We start from the raw sequence: 23796 nt of genomic DNA on the forward strand, positions 1-23796 counted from the left end.
TGTCTGATATATGAGCACAGTGAGGACTGCTATCTGCTGCTCTGCCCTGCTGTGTATTATCTTGAGCTTGTCACAAGTTGACAAATGACAGCGTCAAGCTCCAGATAGTTGAAATGCTCTGTGCGGCAGCGGGCAACCTGGCAAGATTGTAGCCCCCCAGTGGTGATCTAAGAAGCCTGCACAATTTCTCCAAAAAAACACCTCCCTACTCCTTAATATTAATCTCATTGCACAGTAATAAAGGGAGGTGAGTCTTTGGAGAAGGGAAGAATACCCCATAGTACAGCAGATTATGACTTTTTCCTGCGGGCCACCCACATGGAAGGTTACATGTTTGTATAGTTCAGTGGTTTTAAACTGGTTTTGCTTCAGGACCCAGAATTTACATGGCACATCAAGTGATGACACAACACAGTACAAAAATGAACTAAAATGTCCTTAAAATCCAGCTTTGAAATATACTTGTATGAATAATTATAATATTATTATATTATGAAATATAAATATTATGTCATAAGGAATAAAATAGTATAGTAAAGTACATATTTTTGTAATGAAAATAGTAAAAATAAAACACTAATTGCATGACAGCGTGTCTTTAGACTAAAAACAGATCGAAATTCAGTGAAGCACTATATGCAAAAATATATAACATATTATAATTTTATTATAAAAAATACAATTAATTATATTAAATAATTCATGTGACCCACTAGTTGACAACCACTGAGATGGTTGGAGATATTTTCTGTCACTGGACTATTTTAGTTATGTTTGAAGTGGAGTCACTAGCGCTCAGATTTAAAGACCGTTTTATTGCCATGAGACTTGCGCAGGCAGGAAGGGTGTGTTGGAGAATTTCCTGTCACCTTTGGTTTTACACAGTACACAAGAAAAGCTGCGGTTAAGCTAAATCTATGCATATTTATAGACTCGAGCGCTAAGCAAATGCTTAAGTGGCGGCAGCGGCGGCCTGATTTAGAGGCTCATATTAATAGGACTGATACTACGGCTGGGCCTATGATAGTTTTCCCCCACGTCTCTCTTCTTTTCTGTTGTGGCTTTGATGTTATGTAAGGTCGAAATGGACAGGATGTGGGCTGGCTCTCATCCCTCTTTGTGGTTGCTTTGTGTGTGAAAATGCCATCATCATTGCCGTCAAGTCATATTTGTGTGCTGTGCTATCTGTGACTGTAATTGTATACTCTGCTCATTCGTCTTCGCCCATAGCAGGTCAGCCTCAGCGAAAGGCCAAGCACACTGGTTTCATAAGACCCTCGTGTGTTTGTGCCATAGAGCTAAATGTTAGGCATTCTTGGTATTTGAAGAGTGCGCGCGCGTGTGTGTGTGCGCGTGTGTGTGTGTGTGTGTGTGTATGAGTGTGTGTTGGACCCACGTAGTGTGTTTTGTATGGTGTGTTCTGACACCATCTGTTTGTACATGCTTGAATGATCTTAACCAGTTTTACAGCTTTTAACAATTATGATTTAGGCAGGAAGTGCGCACGCATCACAATAGCCTTTTCAGTTGTATTCCCTTCTCACCGCTCTCTTTTACAATAGAGCACTGTCGAGCCGAAAGAGAGAGAGAGGCAGAAAGCAGAGCCAGCGCACTGGAACAATTTTTGACAGAAAGAAGCCTGTTGTTTCGACAGAGCGGGTTGCTGGTGACTCGGTAGCGCTCGCCTCCCCCTCTCACCCCTCCTCCACTCTCCCCTCGCTCTCCAGCCCCTCCCGTTATCTGCCCTGTTGCCTAGCAACGGCGGGCCGGAGCAATCGTAGCAGAGGCAGAGCAATTCAGGGAGCAGATTGGTGGATGATTTATTAGTTGCGCTCAGAGTGCAGCGAGCCCAGGCAGCTGAAATGGAGCCTTAAAGTGGAGCCGACATGCAACGAACGAGACAACCGCGCATGTAGACTCCTGCCTGCAGTGCACTGTAAATATTACAGTAGTGGAAACATAATTAAGGTGACATAATCAGGCTGCTAACATGTGCCGCTCTGGCAGGTGTAATTGATTTTTGTCCTGTCGGTCAGGATCCGGGACCTCAGATAATGAAGGCGCGCTCGGATCCCTTTAACGATTAATGTGTTCAACAAAATGAACATGTTCACACCTTAGACCTGTAGTCACCAGGCTGGGGATTGATTAACACATAAGACTGTTAGATACTCATCTGTGTGAGATTAAAATTGTTATGGTTAAGTGGTTGTTGTTGCCCGTGGTCACCAGGGTGTAAACATAGCTAGATAAACATAGACTTTGTAGATTTTGAGTCTAATTTATCTAACTTTTTTCTCCCCCGGTCCTGTTATTTTGCTTGCCTCAATGTTAAGCCCTTGAAAACATTGAGTAAAATAACTTTATACTTGGAGAGTCTGACATGCCCTAACTCATAACTAGTACTTTAGTCATTGGTGCATTTAAAGATCATCACACGCTCGTTTTGCACATTGCACCACCTGCTGGTTAATCATCCGCCTCTTTACCACACCAGATGAAAAGTGTTGTCTGTGTTCATTTTGTTTCTAATGATTGCGTATCTCGACCCGTTATGGTTGCCCTGACAAGGCTAGATCTACTTTAAAAGGCTTGTAGTTTTAATTTGCAGGATTAGGAATTTCATTATACTCAAACATCTAATTTATTGCAAGTTTTCAGAGCTTTGAGGCATAAATCTTAAGACAAACAAGTAATACTCCCTCCCTTCTCACCGCAGATTGTTCTTTTAAACGCCATGTGTAAACAGTTCCTGGTTACATAACTAGTATGCATTTGAGAAGTTGGCTGAGAATGCCAGAGGAAATCCACGACTGGTTTTGCAAACGGCTTGTATCGTTTGACCACATCTAAAACCTCTACGAAGATTGCCTTTAAATTTTTCTCACTAGTTTGTGCTTTGTGATACCGTATGGTTCCCTTGTAAAAGCCACCATAAGGGGGTTGGAGTTTGAGTAATGAGAAGCGCAGACATAGAGGTGATGTACATACCGCACACACACTTAAAAAGAGCTCTCAGAAAATGCATGTGTGACACAACTGCTGCGATCCGCCATGCATCGCATGACTCCGCTCCAGGTTTTCCAGCCAGCCGCAGACCAGAGGCTCTCTAGCAGAAAGATCACATGTAAAGCCTTCCCCTTTGTAGTGGAGGAGCAGAGAGTGACAAGCTATCTCTTGCTCGTAAAAAAAAAACGACGTACCTTCGGAGACTCTGTGGATTTGCAGCTCAATTTTTTTACTGCCTATGAGTGGACGTAGAGATTTGGGTCGTGTGCCGAGTGGACTTTTCCCAGGCTTTCCGAACAGTTTGGTTGTTGAGGACCGTTGACTGAGATTACTGTGGAGCGGGGCTCGCCGCTGGAACAAGAAAGTAAATCTGCTGGTTGTCTGCTTCGCTGGTTATGAATGTTTCTGCCTCCGCTTTTTATGGCTCACACAGTCTGTGGCTCTTAAAGGAATAGAAAAGCATTCAAGCTACACATTCTACTTTTGTATTACAGCAGTCTGTGTCAACACGTTTTATTTTTGAAGTTACTCTTCGGTTTGTGTTGTAAAGTTGTTTTCTCATTGTTTTATTAAGTGAATGTTTTATTTGATATCTGTACTTGTTTAAAGCTTCAGTCATTTTTCACATTCACAAACCTGGTTATTTTAGCACTGTTAGCTTAAGTTCTGTTTGTTTGCAGTAACTGTAAGCAAATGGGTTTGTAATTCTAGTACTTTGCGCAGGACTCAGGCAGCTGTTTGAAGTGCGAGCGTGCAAATTGTAAGATCAGAGAGAAGTGTGTTGTGATTCGTCGCAACTTATTGAAGTTCAGTTTTAGCTTTGAACTTCAGTGTTGTGCGACCCTCATATGCATATCACCTTGCTGAACTTTCACTAAGATTTAGACGAGCTGCCATCGCGTTTCTACTCCGCTGTGGTTTAATCTCAGCTTCTATTCCTGCTTTTGTTGTCATTTCCCCTCATTTTTTTTTCACTGTAGCAAAGCTGTGCTAGCACAAGCAGAGATTTTCCGATTAAGATCACAACATTGTTTTCTTCCCCTTGCAGTTCACAATGTAATGTATGTGAAGCGCTTCATGTCAATTGTTACGGGTGCTTTTAAAAATCTAATTTTAAATGTTTTTCTCATTTCTTTTCTCAACAGAAACGATTCATAAAGGGTTTAAGGCAGTACGGGAAGAACTTTTTTAGGATTCGGAAAGAATTGCTCCCTAACAAGGAGACGGTAAGTCTTTTTTTTTCCTATTGAAAACATTTTTCATGGTTGGACACTAAAACAAGTTAACTCCTTTTCACTGTGGTTTTTCATGTTTTGAAACTGAAGCTATGTCTTAGTGGTTTCGAAAACGGTGAGGTTGAGAAAATGATTGAATGATCTTGAGTGCCTGAATATTAGATTTAACTGTGCATGTTAGGTGCTTGTACAGGGGCCCTGAGACATGTGTTTAGTCAAAACAGAAACATGACTGTTTATATAACATTTAGTTAAAGCTCTGTACAGCTACAAACTTATTTTAAGCGCAAAGCATTATTTGTTAAACTCTTGTTTTCTATGCACAGTGCAAGTAATAAATGGAGAAATGTCGTTTTACCTTTTTTTAAATTTAGTTTTTTTTTTTTAAGACTACGCATTTTTAAATTAATTGGTGAAATACATTTTTTAAATGCATGTTACTTTGCATTTCACAGTATTCATAGCAGATTAAGTTTTTATTGTTTTCATTAAAGTGTATTAAGGTCATGGCTGATAGTCTCACCACTGCATGAGTAAAGTTTAGGATTCCTCTGTTTAGTTCAACATGATATGCTTGTTGACATGAACATATTTAGAAGATATCTAGATTGTTTTTCATTAACTGTTTACCATTAAAAACTTGTACTGTAAATAAATTTGACGTATATTATATACATTTTAAATGTTATTAATTTTGATTTACAAAAAAAAATGTTTTGTTTTTTAGGGTTGATAAAAGTTCAACACTTCTTTAACATTCTTATAGCATACTTAAGTACAGTATGAATTGTGTACCAAACATGTTTTTATCAATGTTTTATCAGATCAGCTGTTAGCTTTACTGGTGTCCTCAGTGTCATGTCAGATAGACTAAAACACAATCTCTGGCTAATAGGCTGGTTATCAAGTGCATGTTTTATGGGGTATTGACTTAGCTCAATGATTAGTCAATAAAGAGGATCCCTGCTAGCAGAAGGGGATCTGTGTAAAGGCCTGTCACCCTTAAAGTACCACAGTCATTGATAGTTTCGCTCTTCATGCAACAACACCTATTACTCTGGCTGTGAATGCATATTTTAAATGAGCCCATTTTAATGAGTTAATTGTATGACCCTGTTGATGAAAGAAGAAAGTGAAATAGAGCGTAAATAACTCAGTGTGTGTACACTCCCAAATACCTGAAATTTGTTACCCGTTGATTTTTATGTTGATCTGAAACAAGGAAAGAATAATTGAAGGCTTTAACAATCATGTAATTCTGCGAATTAACATCTTGATATCATTTTAGCATTGACCGAATACTAAAATAGTTTGCTTATTTCTTTTTCTTTTATGACTGGCAGTATTCAGAAGAAATAATGGTTTTGCAATTGTCCGTTTTTTTTTTTTTTTTTTTTTTTGGGCCTAAAAATGTGTTTTTTTTATAAAGTTGTAACCCTTGACAGGACTTTTGAAAATTATTTTATTTTATATTGAATTAATATCAATTGCCATTCTAAAGGAGACATTTGTTCCATTTATTTAATAATGTACATGCATGCATAAACAAGCCAGCCTCTAAAAACCAGGACAAGAAGAAAGAATGATGGAAAAAGAAGACATGGAGGCACAACAGTCTTGCTGAAGGGCAGGGTTGAGGGGTTAGTTCAATATACAATAAGAACAGCGAGTGTTCTCTAAAAAGCCCTACTTTGCTTAAGATTGAAGTTGCTTTTGTGCTGAAAGCCAGCTCTATGTGTAAGTGCCAGTCAATACCCTGCGGAAAGCTTGATTTATTTTCTCTACAGTCTTTCTCCCTCTCTCCCATTTCTTTTCCCAAATCTTTTTTTTTTGTGGGACTCTGAGCATATTCTGAAACGCCTTCCTTCATCCATCCAAGATGAAAACCTTTCCTGCTACTCAAATGCCAGCCTTTCTGCTGAAGAATCTTTCCTGTGAATTTCTTCCAGGTCATCTGGTCCAGGATTTGATATGACCGTAGCGTTTTTAAATGCCCAGGGCCGTGGAGGGTGATACAGTGCAGCTTTTCTGCCTCTCCCCATTTTCCCCCTCAGCACTTATGAGCTGAGTTTGTCATAAAGAGCCGGTGCCAAGGCTAAGCACCCACTGCTGTGCAAACACACCAGGCCTGACTAGCTCTTTGGAATGCTTTTATATGAAGTCAAATAAAAGAGGAAGTTGGGGAAGTGGGTGTGTCGTCTTACTGTCTCTGCTCTTTTCGCTGCCACCATTTCCTCCACTTGAAAGACAACGTCATGGAATTATTTGTGTTCTGGTGTAAGAAATGTTCCCAAACAAACCCGGCATGATGTGTCTACAGATCACAGATAACACGGCTTTGCAGTTCTGCCCGTGTGCTGTCCCAGAAAGATTTTTTGTACTTTGTACTCTTCTGATAGTTTTCTGTAGTGGTTTAGACCTATTTGTTTAAAATGATTGCTTACAAATCAAACCAGTAAGCACAGCAACATAAATTTAAGCTGCAAATGATCTAATTCAAAACAAACTATTGCAGATTGTTTTTATGATCATTTTTAATGCATTTTAAATGCCCAAAAGTGTGTTCCTTTATTTTATTTTATTTATTTGTATTTGACAGCTTATTGTATACCGACTTTTTTATTTGAATTTAAGTAATTATTAATATTTTTATGTAGGGTTTTTTGGAAGATTTCCAGATGCTTCTCATATTAAAGGGCACATTGGTCTGTCTCTGGTAAATCTGAAATTTTGGTATGATTGCAGCACTTTGCGACAACAGTCTGTGTGCTTTAACCTTTTGGAAATCTGCCCCTGGCTTTTGAATGCTAGGTAGACCCTTGTTTTAGGAGGGTGCAGACTAACTGGTAACACTCCAAAGCTTGATTAAATTGCACCTGCAGGAAGAAAGAACGCTAGGTTGCACAATAGAGACTCTGTAATATGGGCAGAGATGTCAAAGGGACATTTTCCATCATGTTGTAAAAACAGCCATACCGTAAAGCAGCCATGGTGTAATCCAGCTGCATTGCTGGCGTTGCAGAAGATCCAATTGTGTAAGGACGCAGCCCTGGCCCTCGGGCCCTGTAATTTTCAAGCTAAGATGGCCAAGATTATAGAACTGTTCTCGGTACAACCTTGTAGCAGATGTTTGCCCTGGTGCGATCTGTATAAATGTCAAATTGAATTCATTGCAAAGATGTTAGCCCTGCAGCCAGTGCCCTAGAGAGGCGCTTGTGTGATTAGAGGTATTGAGGGTGGGCACTAATTAAAATGGCTAAAACTGGCGGCCTGCTCGATCGCCAGCAGCTGTCCAGTCGTGATAAAATTGTCTGCTTGGTTTGGTAAATGTTGTTTTTGGAAATGTTTTTTAACTTAGTGTACTTGGCCATTTTTTTATGGTTGAGAGACTTCATCCAGATAGGCTATACAAATAAATTATTATTATTTCTGTTTAGTGTGTATGAAAAGTGGGCATGCATAGCCTGTGTGTTGTTTGTTGTCTGGCTTTCTGAACAAAGCTGTGGTTGTACAACTTGATCTTTTGGATTAAAGAGATCGACCCCCATCAAAAAGTCTTGCTGTGGCGTACTTTTGCCTCCATTGACTGAAAGCGCTTAAAGCAGGGAAACACAACTGCTGATTCCTCTGCTTGTGACTCGTTGACCTGCAAGCGCACACGGCTTATTTCTTTTCCAACAGAAAGCGACAGCGCAGCAGGGATTCGCTGTCTATTTAACATCCTTTTATACCCCGCTCTATCAGCCAAGGCCATTGTAGTGCACATTTTTTTCTCTCGAATTTTGCCTGATTTAACCAAAAGGTTGGGCAATGGTGTTTGAATGGAGCCTGTTTTTGCAGTGTGCTACATTGCTTTGTTGACTTTGGAGCAAGGTTACAGTAATAGACATCTCCTCTCAATGTGATTTTTCAGGGCTCTTCTCAGACAGTATAACAGCAGCATTTATTTTGACCGTCAATATAGAGTGTCTGGAGTGGGAGTAAAAATTGGTGGCAAGGCATTTTTAAAAAAATGCCAAGCGATCAACTGAAATCTTAGTGGTTACAGTAAATATACTCTGTAGTAACGGTTTTTTTTTTTTTTAAACAAAAAATTAATGCGATAATGCTGATATTTTGTATAATGTACAAAAAGTATATTGTACTGTATTAAATTGTTGAAGACAACATTGTAAGTATCCAGTATTTAAAAGGCTATAAAGTACAGTGCCATAAGAGAGTCAAACTTCTTTCAGCTTTCTTTTTTTGTGACAGAGGATTGAATTTGTCATTAGCTCTGCATGTCTCTCCCTCCTGCATGTACTTGGGCACAGTCGGTTCCATGTAAGAACCAGAAAGCACACGGGCCAACTCAAATTAATGTTTACAGCTGCACATTGCCTGTCTGTACCTAGTGACCAAATGTTCTCATATCAAATTTTTTGTATTGTTTGACCAAGCTAATGCTCTTGAGGTTTTTTTCCGGCGGGTTTGATTGTCTGTTGCTATCTTCCATTTTCTCTCCCCTCTCGCTGCCCTCCCTTGCATTCTCTGCTGCTCTCCTTCCCCTGTATTTGTCAACTACAGCCTTAACCGTTTGGCTCTCTGTCAAAGCAGGGGCCTTTTGTGGCTTCGTCACAAATCTGCCAGGAAAAACAGAAACCATCTGTTCAAGTCCAGGCCTGAGTGTGGATGAGTGTATAAATACAGGAGTTTAGGCCTCACACCCGTCCTACACACAGACGCACACATGACCAGAAGGTCCAGCTATGGTTTCTTCCGAATGGTCCACTGCAATGAGGGAAAAAAAAGTGTTATCTGTTGGAAATTACAGTCTGTGCTTGCATGCTCCCACATCGGTGGTTTTCTCGTGGTGAAATCAGAGTGGAAAAGCGTTTCTCTGTGCCGTGATAGGAGGTAAGCCCCTTCCTTGTCAGATAATCCACCCTCCAGAAAAATTCTGCAGATGGAAGCATTCTGAAATGCCTCATAATTCCAAGCTTACGTTGTCAGTATCTCCCGCTCCCTGGCACACACTCTTCTTCTTAAAGATTCGGGGCTAATGGAGGAATTCCACATATACTAATAGCTGTACGCATTTATCCTGGTCTGGGGTGGACAAGCTATTCGGGAAAATGTATATATTTTAGTTTGAGTATTTTTATTTACAAATAAAAAATGTATTTAAAAAAAAAAAATTGTACACAGGTGTGGAACAGCATGAAGGTTGAATTTTTTAATTTTTTTTTTATGGGTGAGCCATGTCTTTAAAAATAGCCTATTATTAGTGGTTGTTTGCTTTTTTGCCTTGCCATAATGTTTTGCACATTAGTGTGTAAAGAAACAAGGAAATGCTTAAATTTGACATTTTGATGCTCACTACAGATAGCAGAGAGAAATCTCACTTTTGCTTCCAACAAACCTACCTTGACACACAAGTCCTGGCTTTGTTATTCAAGCTGTCAGTCTTAGCACTTGACACTAACTCACTATGTGCATCCAGCTTCATAGACCTTCACTACAAACTGAAACTCACAGGAGACATTTCCTCCCCCAGATGTCATCTTTTATTTTACTTCACAGTAGGACATCTCCCTTTAAAAAATACTAAATAGCTTCGTTGCCTGTCCTATGTTTCTGTGCTGCACCTTGAAAAATATTGCTTTTTTTTTTTTTTTTTTTTTTTTTCTCTGTGTGGCGAACAATCCAGCAACATTTTGTCAGAAAGAATGGGCAGCACTGAAACGAGTGAGGGATGAGAGACAAACCCAGAGCCGTGACTTGGCACAGCCCCTCCATGCTTCAAATGAAATCATATTTCCTCTTCCATCTCCTCTCCTCCAGCTTGAAAGGGGATTTTTCTATAGCTCTCCATCGTACAGTTATCACCCGAGGAAATTTGTCATCATCACAGATGATCCTCTCAAAACATTTCATCACTCTTTTCATCCTCGTTCCCCTACTTCTCTACATATTGCTTCAGCAGATTGCATTAAACATCGCTGCGTTATCTTCGCCCGTGGTTGTCAGCTCTTTCCCAACCTTGACACCTGTCTTGATAGCCTATGGACTAAATTACTTTTGAATGACCACAGTGATTCCTTTCACAGTGTTATTACGCTGAACCAGAGCAAAATTTTTTCGTCTGCCTTCCTCTAGGATGTTTAAGAGCTATAAAGTGCTCTGGCAAAATTGTTGAGGGCTAAAATGACCTTTTCTTTTTATCTTCTGTAGCATTAAGTTGAGGTTTCATGCTTCAAAGCTCACATCAAATAGAGGGAGGGAAAATAAAAAGTAAGGGGCAACCATGAGGAAGGGGAGGGGGATGCGGTGCTGAACAGTCATTAGGCTGTGAAGAAAGCCTGCCCGCTGTCCTGCTGAACAGTTTTGATCTGCACATTTCAATTAAATTTCACATCAGGAAGCCTGCCATCCTTTGGCCTGCACCTGCGCCCTGACCGACCCCGCCAAAAAGCCTTTTGCTCTCAGACGCGGGCCTGGGCCTTTCGCCATTGAATGTTCCACTCATCATATCACATAAATAACCCACAGGAGCTGGGCTGGGATTCTTTAAGTTGAGCTTGTCAGCCTTGTGTTTCTCATTTGGCAAGCATTTGTACCACCCACAAATAATTGATGTAATTGTGATAATTGATATTCCTCTTGCGTGTGTCCATCAGGCCACTCAAAAATGGGCTACTCTGAGTTTGATGCATGTGGAAACATTTTGAGAACTTCTCTACTGCTCAATGTGCTTTTTTCAGTCCTTGAACTGTGATTTGTGCATTTTTCACATTTTTATTTTCTCTTCAGAGTCATATTCAGATCACACCATTGTTTTGTTGTTTATGCTGTACCTTGATTACTTTTTGGGGGGGAACATGTTATATAAGAACATGCAAGTATGAGACTTATCTTGTGTGTTTGCCCATGTCAGACATGCTAGCTTCGGTTGAGCTAGCCTCAGTTTTATAGCCTTTCCATCAGACCGTTTTCATTTTTTGTGATTTATGTAAATGTAATTCATATGCTCAAGTGCAGGCATCCAAAGCAAATCTATATGGTTCAGTAAAATTCACTCAAGCAATAAAATAGCCTATGAATAGTCTTGATAGGATTCAAAGTACATGTTTTTCCACTGCTGCCAAGAATAGTTTGAAGTGTTTGCCGTAAAGCTGTTAATGTGTTGGGGAGAGCAGCATTTTAATGACCAATTTATGTCAAGAAGAACAGCCGAAGCAAAGAGGGAAAGCAATCAATACGCATTAAAGACACCCAAGCCCTATTCAGCCTGAGTTTAACAGACCCTGTCAGACCCCATGTCTGTCCTCTTCACTCATTCCTGCAACATTAACACATTAAAGCATGTTAAAAGCTCAGCCATTGACATGCAAGCCACTCCCATGCTATGTCTAGAAATTAATATCCAGAATCAGCCAAATGATTCAATTGGAAAGAAACCGAAAGGTACAAGAGAGAAACAAGAGGAACTACCACAGGAAAAATTCGTAATTGCTTTTCCACCAGACAACAGTTTTAGGGCATGTGTATTATTTTGAATGTGTCCGGAAAACGACAGTTAATTTGTGCAGGCTGCCTAAGCAAAGCGTCTTCTGATCCATGATTGCATGTGTTAATGTTTCAGTAGGGTATTGATTTCCTGGCTGGCTTTTGTGCTCGGGATTTATATGCCTTACTCCCTGGCAAGCGCGCCCTCTGAATGTTTGATTAAAGTTCAATTGACTCTTCTAGCACAGGGGCTTGGAGCCATTTTACTCCCTATTTGTAGCGCCAAAGCTCTCCCTGACATGTTCCTTTGTTTCCATTCAAACGCCTGCCACCCAGGCAGCCACCAATGTACTGATCCTAATATCCCAGCATTCAGAGAGCTTCACTGCCTAATCCTGGGACAGACACGGCCAGAGAACAACAAGCCGGTCTGCTGGCAAACCTGGCATGGATTCTTTGTCCAGGACTCTATACCTTCTCTCTTCCTTTCTTTCTACTATCAAAAATAAAATGGTTTCATCAACCAACTCCTGATGTATGTCAGTGCAGTTGCCTTATCATTTTGCCATTTGTGGTCTATTATTTCGCTTATCAAGCCATCTTCACATCACATCCAACAGATCAACAATATTTTTGTATAGTATTTGGAGTTTCTTTGATCAATTTTATATAGTAAGACTGCCTAAATGTTTGTTAAAACTCCTGGCTCATGAGATTGTTTTTGTGTTTGCCATCTCATAGGGGGAGCTGATCACCTTTTACTATTATTGGAAGAAAACCCCAGAGGCTGCTAGTTGCAGAGCCCACCGCAGGCACCGCAGACAACCCGTCTTCCGCCGGATCAAGACCCGCACCGCCTCCACTCCCGTCAACACTCCCTCCCGCCCACCTTCCAGCGAGTTCTGTAAGTGCAATCTGCCTCTCTTCCCCCTAGAGACAGAGAACAGACTCTTGTCACAGCTAAACATGACATCCCTGAAACTCCCAGGACTAATATGGCTTTTCAGAGCACAGATCCCCCTCTGTGATTCTTCAAAGTAAACAGCTGAAATCTCATATCCGATAATAGATGGAACAGGGAGGTATCGCTCTAATTATGTGTACTATCCTTGTCTCCTGAAAAAAGCCACTGATAATGTATTAAGTGTAACAGGCCTCTGTTTTGTCTTAAACATCATTTGACAACTACAGTCTCCTATCTTTATCATCCTCTTTCTATTTTCCAGTGGACTTGAGTTCAGCCAGCGAAGATGACTTTGACAGTGAAGACAGTGAACAGGAACTGAAGGGCTACGCCTGCCGCCACTGTTTCTCTACCAGTGAGTGCAAAATGTATTATCAAATTAAATATCACATCATAATATCATGCTGATATTTAGACCAACAGCATGACTGCGAGTGTGATGCAGTTTTTATGCAGCAGCTCAATAAGTTAACGTGTAACTTGCATTTTAGAAAGGATAAAAAATGTTTTTATATTTATACATTTATTTTTTTATTTTATTTTTATATTTATGTATTTTTTATCAAATTAAGCAATATCACACACCGTGCTTATATTCAGACCAACAGAATGACTGCGAGTGTGATGCTGCTTTAATTCAACAGTTCAATAAACAAGTTATTCAATCATTTACATTTAGACACTTAAATATCTTTATTAAAAAAAAAAGATATATATATTTATTGTTTATTTATCTTTTGTCAGAAAGTTTATTTAACGTTTGTCATTTCATTTTAAGTTCATGCCATGAATATAAAGTTTCGTACTGGGAACGCTGCTTGTCCAATCAAATTAGAGGCCTGGCGCTAATTGTTGTAGAATTTTGCCCATATTCTTTCTGATTTGCCGAGTGACCAAACAGTGTTACAAACAACAAACAATAATTTTTTTCTCAGTCCTTCAGTTGTTCCCAAGGTGAAGTGTTGGAAGTATTAACCTAATAGAGTGATACCATGAGACAGGTGACTCTTCGGGAGACTATAATAATCCCCTCTGCAGGCCTGTAATTACTCCCAGTTTGAGAGTGCTCTGATGCTCGGCCCCGTACCTCATCTGGCAGATGGACATCAGAGCGTGTCATTTCTAATTTTATCCAATCTGACAGTTACTCATTTGTTTTTTTGTCTCATTAAATGCTCTGACCTGTTGATGCAGTTGGCATTCATATCGCATTCAAGTCTGATACAAAACAACTTATTTGACCTTAGCATGTCTATGAAGTGTTTGGCTAGCCTTAGAGCATTTCCTGTTAGTGTAATGTTTATTAAGCAGAGCCCAGCTGAATTGAAATTTGTGTTTACAGCCTCCAAGGACTGGCACCACGGGGGTCGCGAGAACATCCTGCTGTGCACCGACTGCCGGATCCATTTTAAGAAGTACGGCGAACTACCCCCCATCGAGAAGCCTGTAGACCCGCCACCGTTTATGTTCAAACCTGTCAAAGAGGAAGAAGATGGACTCAGTGGGAAGCATAGCATGAGGACTCGACGGAACCGCGGCTCAGTAAGACACCTAACTTTGCCACCTTTTAGCGCCATTTTAACTTCATTTAATGTGTTTTAGCAGCATTAGCCATTTTTTACATCAGTTGTTTTTTTATCGCTTCAGATGTCAACGCTACGAAGTGGCCGCAAGAAGCAAACCGCCAGCCCAGATGGTAGAGCCTCACCAACCAATGAGGATCTGCGCTCCAGCGGGCGTACCTCACCCAGTGCAGCCAGCACCTCCAGCACTGACAGCAAGACTGACTCGATGAAGAAACCCAGCAAGGTACGACCCATGTGCACAGACTATTCATCGAAATCATACTGAGCATCACAGGAATTTGTTTTCAGAGGAAACATGTTTTCATTTTGTCAAAACAGAAGACAAAGGAAGAGGCGCCATCGCCTATGAAGAGTGCCAAACGTCAGAGAGAAAAAGGAGCCTCTGACACAGAGGAGTCTGAGAGGGCAAGCGCCAAGAAGTCTAAAACGCAGGTGAGTGAACTCCTACTAAACAAGCATCTCAATACATCTCAAAGAGAAAATGAAGAATAGCTTTAACCAGAAATTAGTAGTTTCTACATTTTTAGTCTGTAGGAAATACAGTTTTAGAAATATCTTTATTAAAAGTTTTTTTTAATATTTAAAGTGTTTTTTATATTATTTGTACATTAACATATTTATAGTTAGTCTAAGATGCAGGCAAGTGAAGTCCTAGTAAACAAGCATCCTATGTAGGAAAAGTATTTTGTATACATCTCAAAAAGATTAGGAAATAGAACTCTAAACAGAAACTGCTTAGATTTGTTTTCTTTTAACCTGTGCTTCATAACAATGTATAGTTCTGCAATTCATGCTGCTGCATTAAAGATGGCAGTTTGATGAGTACTGCTAAAGATATGTGATAATGTGGCTAAATTATTGTTAGCATGGAAATGTGGGATGTGTTTGGGAGAAAAATTATCAACTAGAGGTTTACTTGGAAGAATAGGTCTCCATTAACAGACATTAATAAACTTGTACTAAAGTTCACTGAAGGGTTTGTGGCAGCTCTATTTGACTCAGTCCAACGACACTAGATTTACAGTTGTATTTTTTTGCTGTTACCTATGGTAACAATGTTGATTGTCTAATGTCTAACGTTGGACGTTAGAGTGATTTCACATCCTTTAAAGGAGAACTTGGTAACTTTTTTAACTTAATAAAACTGTCTAGAAATCATTTGGATGGTTAAACAACCTATTCTGGTGATATTGATGACTTTCCCTGCTCCCCCCAGCGTTCCCAGGTGGAAAACCAACCTTGCAACTTGGGGACTGCCGTCCCGGTAAGACAGAAATTGGAAGTCTCGTGAGAAGTGAGAACGAGAACGAGCGCGAGCGCGAAACACGAATTGCTTTACGGCAATTCGACATAAACACACACGCATGTATGATGTATTACCAGATTACCCACCTCGGTAGACATAGCTCCACACGATACAGTTGGCTTGCTCCGATCATAACAAACGCACATGAGCAGCGGAAGAGAGGGGGAGGAGGCTGCCGCAAGTGAGTTTTTTACGTCCGTGTTGTGAAATATACGCGCCCCCCCCCCCCCCCCCCCCCCCCACAGCTGTAGGGGGAGCTCGTGGGGAAAACATGCGACAACAAAAGGGAAAATCAGCGAAGAAGTGACTAGAGTTCGCTAGAGTTGCCGAGTTCTCCTTTAAATGTCATTAGTTCACATTACATCTCAATGACTGTGATATGCAAAGGTTATTTGTTCTTGATCGTGACTGCACCCATTATTTCGGCCATCAGCAAATGTCGGTATGGCCAAATTTACTGACCCTTCCTTCCATCTTCTGCAGGAACTTCGGCCGGACTCGCCCTCGGAGTGTGAGGGAGAGGGTGAGGGTGAGAGCTCGGACGGTCGCAGTGTGAATGATGAGGGCAGCAGCGATCCAAAGGATATTGACCAGGACAACCGCAGCTCCTCTCCCAGCATCCCCAGCCCACGTGACAATGAGAGTGACTCAGACTCCTCAGCGCAGCAACAGATCCTCCAGGGTCAGCACCCTCCAGTCATCCAGTGCCAGACGGGGGCTTTACCCCCGGCCCCTCCTTCCGCAGCTGCAGCCTCCACACCACCCTCCACAGGCACACCTTCGCTGTCATCCCAGTCGTCCCCCTCCATCCCCCCTACCTCCATGCCTCCTCAGCAGACACCTCCAGCAGGTCCACTGTCTCTCATCCAGTCAGGGGCGCAGAGGCTGCCCTCACCCCATTCCCCACTGCAGGGCATAACTCAGCCTCCTCCACCTACTCAGACCGGCCCTCAGTCCCTGCAGCCTCCACTACATTGCCCCATGCCGCCCATGGGCCACCCTCTGCAGGCGGGACCATCACACATGCCTCATCCTCATGCTATACCTGCTCAGTCCTTCCCAATCGGTCAGTCTCAGGTCCCCCCTTCACCTCTCCCGGGTCAATCCCAAGTTGCCTCCCTGTCTCAACAACAGCGACCTCACTCCCCTCCATCCCAATCGCAATCCTCCTCACAGAGCGGCAGCCAGCCTCCCAGAGAGCAGCCTCTGCCATCAGCACCATTGCCTATGCCTCACATCAAACCTCCGCCTACCACCCCTATCCCACAAATGCCAAACCCTCAGTCACACAAGCATCCCAGCCACCCCCCATTCCCACAGATGCCTTCCAACCTGCCCCCACCACCCGCCTTGAAGCCCCTCAGCTCTCTATCCACGCACCACCCTCCCTCCGCCCATCCGCCGCCCCTTCAGCTTATGTCTCAAAACCAGCAGCTACAACCTCCACCAGTGCAACCTCCAGTGCTCACCCAGTCCCAAAACCTTCCGGCAACAGGAAGTCAAGCGCCCCCGCCGGCTCCTCCGCTCCCTTCCTCTTCCTCTGCCTCACACTCTGCGCCTTCCCAGCCACCCTTCCCTCCTCATTCCTTCATGCCAGGCAGCTCGCCTGTCCTGTCACCCTCCAACGTCTCTTCCTCTGTGGCGAGCTCAATGACTATGCTGCAGCAGCCACCCTCCTCCATATCCATGCCCCTGCCTGCATCGGTCAGTGCGCCCTGCCCAGGACCCTCCACTGTGCCACCTGTACAGATTAAAGAAGAGCCACTGGATGAAGCTGAGGAGCCAGAGAGTCCTCCACCACCACAGAGGAGCCCTTCACCTCCACCCACCATTGTCAACACTCCCAGTCACGCCAGCCAGTCTGCACGGTACATCATTTATTTTTATCATGATCGATAGAATTGTCTTTAAGTGCTAATGTGCAGAATTGATTTTTTACTTTTTGACAATTACTAAATCACAGTAATAACTACAGTACAAACATTAATTAATATTTATATTATAATATTCAAAAATGATAAAAAATATATAAAATGGCATATTAATTAATATTTGTTATAAACTAATTATAAAAACAAACAAAAAATAATAAAAACAATAATTATTTGTCATTTTATAATTTCATTAAGTTACAATAAGTTTAAAAGTTATGTTAAATAGTACTATCAATGTAGCAGTCTAACTAAACCTGCCTTAGCTTCAGCTCCTCTGCAGTCACCAAGCGTGGACAGGGCACAGATTAATGACTGCATCATAGCGGTGAAAGCCTCCATCAGAACATGAGCGTGTCTTTGTAGAGCTGCTGTGGCCTTGTCTCGCACTCCCTTGCAGTGAATAGCAATAAGCTCACTAATGCACAGAGAGCAGCTCATTATGGCACTGGAGATAAAAAAGATTGATTGAGTAGCTCTAGTATAGTATAAGCGAGAGGACATGCTACAGGTTATTTATTTGACACAAAGTAATTGCATTTGTTTTAATCTGGCTGCAAAATCAGCCTGTGGAAATATTTCTGCTCTTCCACAGCTTATATCTGTCATTAAAGAAGAAAGGTTTCACACAGAAAAATGACACGGACAGTGGTAACTTTAAAGATTATTCTGATTATTCTGTCTATCCATCCTGTTTATAGGTTCTACAAGCATCTGGACAGAGGTTACAACACATGTGCCAGAACAGACTTCTACTTCACACCACTGGCCTCGTCGAAACTGGCAAAAAAGCGGGAGGAGGTGCTGGAGAAAGCCAAAAGGGAAGCAGAGCAGAAAGCACGAGAAGAAAAAGAAAAGGAGAGGGAACGAGAAAAAGAAAGAGAACGGGAACGGGAGAGAGAGAAAGAGGCTGAGAGAGCTGCTGTAAGTTTTGGTCTAATGTGTTGCATTAAATGCTATTTGTATCTGGTAATTTCTGCAAAACAATTTTCATTATCGATTTCTTGCTCCTAAATATCTGCTCTGTCTTTATAGAAAGCTTCCAGTTCTTCTCATGAGAGTCGCATGGGTGAACCCCAGATGGCGGGATCGGCTCATATGCGGACCTCTTTTGATCCACCACCCACCACCATCGCCACTGTGCCCCCTTATATCGGCCCTGACACACCCGCCCTGCGCACGCTCAGTGAATACGCTCGGCCCCACGTCATGTCCCCCACCAACCGCAACCATCCTTTCTTTGTCTCACTCAACCCCGCAGACCCACTCCTGGCCTACCACATGCCCGGCCTGTACAACGCAGACCCCAGCATGCGTGAGCGTGAGCTGCGGGAGCGAGAGATGCGGGAGAGGGAGATCCGAGAGAGGGAGATGAGAATGGAGAGGATGAAGCCGGGCTTCGAGGTCAAACCTCCAGAATTGGACAGCCTGCATCCTTCCGCTAACCCCATGGAGCACTTTGCACGGCACGGGCCTATTGGTCTCCAACACATGGCTGGCCATCATCCGTTCGCCTCCTTCCACCCGGGCCTGAATCCACTGGAGCGGGAACGGCTGGCGCTGGCCGGGCCTCAGCTACGGCCTGAGATGACCTACCCTGAGCGGCTGGCCGAGAGGCTACATGTTGAGAGGATGGCTTCTGTAGCTAACGACCCCATCGCACGGCTGCAGATGTTCAACGTGACGCCACACCACCATCAGCACTCGCACATCCATTCACACCTACACCTGCACCAACAGGACCCTCTGCACCAAGGTGAGAGACGTTTCACTCTACTGTTGTGTGCTGGATAGTTGTTGTAGGCCCACACGGAATCTGCGTGCCCAGATCTCATTCACAAACTTCTACACATCCATTGTGTGTTTATAAAGTTTGATTTAGTTTGATTGTGTTTGGCTGTCAATTAGAGTGCAATACTCTCAGCTACGAGAATATAATGGTTTGAGTCCATTTCACAGAATTCCACCAATTTTCTTGTCCAGAAAATGTGAAAAATGTCCGCAGATTCCATCTGGGCCATCTTAAGAATTGTAGAAATGACGTGGCTTAATTTTTTTATGTAAAAAAAATCTATGAAATGATGCTGTCTCTGATGTTAAAGGAGAACTTGGTAACTTTTTTAACTTAATAAAACTGTCTAGAAATCATTTGGATGGTTAAACAACCTGTTCTGGTGATATTGGTGACTTTCCCCGCTCCCCCCAGCGTTCCCAGGCGGAAAACCAACCTTGCAACTTGGGGACTACCGTCCCGGCAAGATAGAAATTGGAAGTCTCGTGAGAAGCGAGAACGAGAACGAGCGCGAAACACGAATTGCTTTACGGCAATTCGACATAAACACACACGCATGTATGATGTATTACCAGATTACCCACCTCGGTAGACATAGCTCCACACGATACAGTTGGCTTGCTCCGATCAAAACAAACGCACATGAGCAGCGGTAGAGAGGGGGAGGAGGCCGCCGCAAGTGAGTTTTTTACGACCGTGTTGTGAAATATACGCCCCCCCACAGCTGTAGGGGGAGCTCGTGGGGAAAACACGCGACAACAAAAGGGAAAATCAGCGAAGAAGTGACTAGAGTTCGCTAGAGTTGCCGAGTTCTCCTTTAAAATTGTGGCCGATAGCAATAAGCCCATAATTATTTTTGTATTATGACTGATAAAGGGCCGATTTAATATAATATTTTGTCTAAATAAATGGAAAAAACATGTGCATGTGCAAATAAATATGTAACATTAGCTCATGCTGATGCATTTCAAAAACATCTCCGATATCGGCCAATAACCAATATGATACCGATTATATCATGCATCCCTGCTATTTAATATTGTTATTTTATGCTTGTCATTTTTGCGTGATGTTCATTTTGAATATCAATGCTGTTAGTAGTAAATATGTGTGTTTCTGTATTATATTGACTGTGTACCATTACAAAAAGCTTCTGACACGGCGAAGGTGGTGGTGAATGTCTTGTGTGTCCCCCAGGTTCTGGGGCACATCCGCTCGTAGACCCACTGGCCGGCGGACCGCACCTCGCCCGATTCCCCTACCCACCTGGAGCCATCCCCAACCCCCTGCTCGGACAGCCCCCGCATGAACACGAGATGCTCCGGCACCCTATGTTCGGTAAGACGCATACATAAGCAGCATTTCAATCTTTCCAGCTCTTTATCCAAGCATTAACTCATGAATCTTGCGTGTGACTCATGAATCTTGCGTGTGATCCCTAGGCGCTCCATACCCTAGAGATCTCCCACCACCCATGTCAGCGGCACACCAGCTGCAGGCCATGCATGCACAGTCTGCAGAGCTACAGAGATTGGCCATGGAGCAGCAGTGGCTACACGGTCATCACCACATGCACGGAGGCCCTCTGCCAGGACAGGAGGACTATTACAGGTCAGTCCCCCAGTCACACCTTTTTCTAGAAAGGTTGTGTGCTTCAAACAGCCGTGATAATACCATACATGTTTCTTCTCGCTATGTTTCAGCCGGTTGAAGAAGGAAAGCGACAAACAGCTGTGATCAGCCGAGGGTTCCCAGAGGATCAGCAGGACACAGGAGGTCACAGCAGAACAGTTACACACGGGAACTCACGTGTTCTAGGAACGTTTTTAGTTCGCCGAAGCGATGAGGATCGTCTGAGGAAACTTCTTTCTGTTGTCAGCTTTCTTCACTATTCCGGACTTTTTTAAGACATTGACTTTTTCGGGGGGTTATATATCGTTCAAGTAGTGACAGCGTCCTCAAGACTGATTGTGACTTTCCTGCATGAACATACTCTGAGAAGCTTCCCTGACGTCTTTTGTAGGTGCTAGAAAACCAGATACTTTGTCACTGTGCTAATTGGGGGGAAAACAGAGGAACAGAACAGTCGGGCCATTATATCTGAAAAGTGCTATCTTAAATTCAATGTTTATTTTAATACATTGTAGGAGGTTTTCATAATGTTAAGAAAAGCTGCAGCATGGCATTTTTTGAGTCTGTAAATAGTATATAAATATATATATATATATACATATATAATTATTACTATTATCATAATAATTATTATTAGGTGTGGATTCCTAACAGATACGTTAGACCTCCGAAATAATAATTTTCTGAAGTGCCATCCCTTGTTTCAGAGGGGAAGGAGATGGCACCGTCAGAGCAGGTAACCATGTCAGATGGTTCGGTCCATGTAAACGGGGTTTGCTGGGTAGAATGGTACCGGATTTTAATCCAAACACCTCTAGAGGTCAAAGCTCAGATTACGCCTTTTTTTTTTTTTTTTTTGTTCGTTCATTTGATTTGTTTCATATATGACAGTGTTTGACAAACACTCATGACATCATGACCATGTTTTTAATTTCGTTGCTGAACTCATACCGAGTTAGACGTTCAAAACACTTGAAGGAGGAGGTGCGATGCCTCGTGAGTATTGGGGCAAGTAGCCCATTTGGAAAGAAGAATATTGCACTGATTAACCTCAGTTTTTTTTTTCGTTTTTTTTTTTTTTTTTTTTACAATAATTGGCTTTCCTGTGACTTAAGTGTGAGCGAGTGCATTTCGAAAGCCGTTTCGCTCTGTTTTCTGTGTACCAAAGTTGAACGGCATTCAGTTTTGCAACTGGGTTCATATCTCGGCTAGTTCCTCAGTGCTTAGAGATTGCAAAACCTTTTTTTAAGTAACGATATGACATCTTGATGCACATTTTTTTACTTACACATTGTCAAAGGGTGCTGGAAAAGATAGCAATGCCCCCCCTCCCGGTTTGTCTCCTGAAGTCCTCTTACGAGCTACTCGCGCAGTCAGTTTCCCGACCTACTGTACAGATTCATAAAACCATTCTCACTGTGAAGCCAGGGGGAAGATGTTGGCAGAGACGACGTCGAGCTTGGATTGTGTACCTGTGTGTGCATGTGTTCACAGTAGAGGAGATGATGACTGTGCTTGAGCTTCTCTCTGCATTCCTGACACCGCATTACCTATGATGCATGATGCCTCTTTAGTTGCTCTCCATCATGTTCGGGCTGTTTGATAGCAATCATAGACTGTTACATGCAGAATTTTTGTTCGTTTTGTTTGTCTTTTCCAGATCCATCAGAATTAACGTTCATTATTTGAAATGACAAATGCTAAAAAAATAGTTTTTACCTCTGGTGAGATTGTGTATGGGCCTTTTTTGAGCTTAAAGTTCAAAGTACAGTAAAAGCTCACAGTACTGTTTTTAATTCTCCCCTTTTGTTTTTAAAAAAGCCATTGTGCATCCTTTGAAGAGTATGCATAGAAGCCCGTTTTTAGCAGTATACACCCAAAGCTGAACACTTTCTGTAATTGGACTGTCATGTATCTTTTATTCTGTCTAAGATGTATACAGCATTTTACTTTTGTTTTAAGCATTTTCTCCTTTTGTCCCTCTTTTGTGTCTTAAACCTTTGATGTTGAGTGTTGTCAATGGTTTAGCTTCTTGTTTCAAAGCGGCAATAGCAGAATGTACATTCTGACTGCTAAGATTTATATATACTGGTATCTTGAAGCTTATTGTATATATTAGTAGTCGCAATGGGATGACACAGTGTAAACAAAAAGTAGAGATAATTAAGGCAGATTGTGAGTCCTGTGTTCTCCCCATTTGAGTATTTTGTAATTTTTTTGACAAATTTGTGGAATTAAAATAAAACTAAGTTACACCACATGGAAACTTGATTTCTAGTTAATATCACTTTTTGTTATATGACATGGCGAAAGTAAATGTTCATGCTGAAAAATTCTGGGTTAAAGTCTTTGTTTTCTGTCTTTTCCAGGTTAATTCTGATTTTCTCCTAAAAATGGGTTGATTGACTGATTTATACTAGTGACTATAAAAATGTATGCTCATATAGTAAGTGTGTTGTGTCAACCATATCAAAGCAAGCACTTCTAAAGTAATACTGTTGTCCATCATTTAACAAGCACTATCATTCTGGGAAATGAGCTCATAAAGTGAATTCTGAGAATGGGTCCCCAAGTAGCAATAAATGGCAGAACAAGAAAGGTTTCTAATCCACAAGAATGCTGCCCATTCAGTCACCAAGCACTAAAACCAATTGAACATTTTCAATACAAACTAAAACCAAGACAGAAACAGAACATTACTTTGTGTGGTCACTTTTGTCTTTTATTTCTCCTCAATCCATAAACAGCTTAAATTATATACAATAAAAAAATATATTGACTACATTTAAATTTTCACTAAACAAAAAGATTTCTCCACATGTAGTTACAAAAAATGTGTATGAACTTTCATTA

At 41.9% G+C, this 23796-nt stretch overlaps 1 protein-coding gene across 4 annotated transcripts in view; it reads left to right on the plus strand.

Moving 5' to 3' along the window:
- The window catches only part of rerea (arginine-glutamic acid dipeptide (RE) repeats a), a 158797-nt gene extending 136412 nt beyond the window's left edge, over positions 1 to 22385 (plus strand). For 2 of the 4 annotated variants that reach the window (XM_079848814.1, XM_079848816.1), the window contains 12 exons: positions 4155 to 4235; positions 12474 to 12636; positions 12959 to 13051; positions 14039 to 14238; positions 14344 to 14505; positions 14601 to 14714; positions 16072 to 17456; positions 18221 to 18443; positions 18555 to 19275; positions 20479 to 20649; positions 20754 to 20922; positions 21015 to 22385. In XM_079848814.1, coding sequence (XP_079704940.1) covers positions 4155 to 4235; positions 12474 to 12636; positions 12959 to 13051; positions 14039 to 14238; positions 14344 to 14505; positions 14601 to 14714; positions 16072 to 17456; positions 18221 to 18443; positions 18555 to 19275; positions 20479 to 20649; positions 20754 to 20922; positions 21015 to 21048 — 3516 coding nt within the window. In that variant the 3' untranslated portion in view covers positions 21049 to 22385. The remainder of the gene's footprint in view (positions 1 to 4154; positions 4236 to 12473; positions 12637 to 12958; positions 13052 to 14038; positions 14239 to 14343; positions 14506 to 14600; positions 14715 to 16071; positions 17457 to 18220; positions 18444 to 18554; positions 19276 to 20478; positions 20650 to 20753; positions 20923 to 21014) is intronic. The other 2 variants (XM_079848815.1, XM_079848817.1) reach the window with 1 other exon arrangement.
- Positions 22386 to 23796: the final 1411 nt, after the last annotated feature.

This window comes from Squalius cephalus (assembly GCF_949319135.1).
Source record: "Squalius cephalus genome assembly, chromosome: 18".
Lineage (NCBI taxonomy): Eukaryota > Metazoa > Chordata > Actinopteri > Cypriniformes > Leuciscidae > Squalius > Squalius cephalus.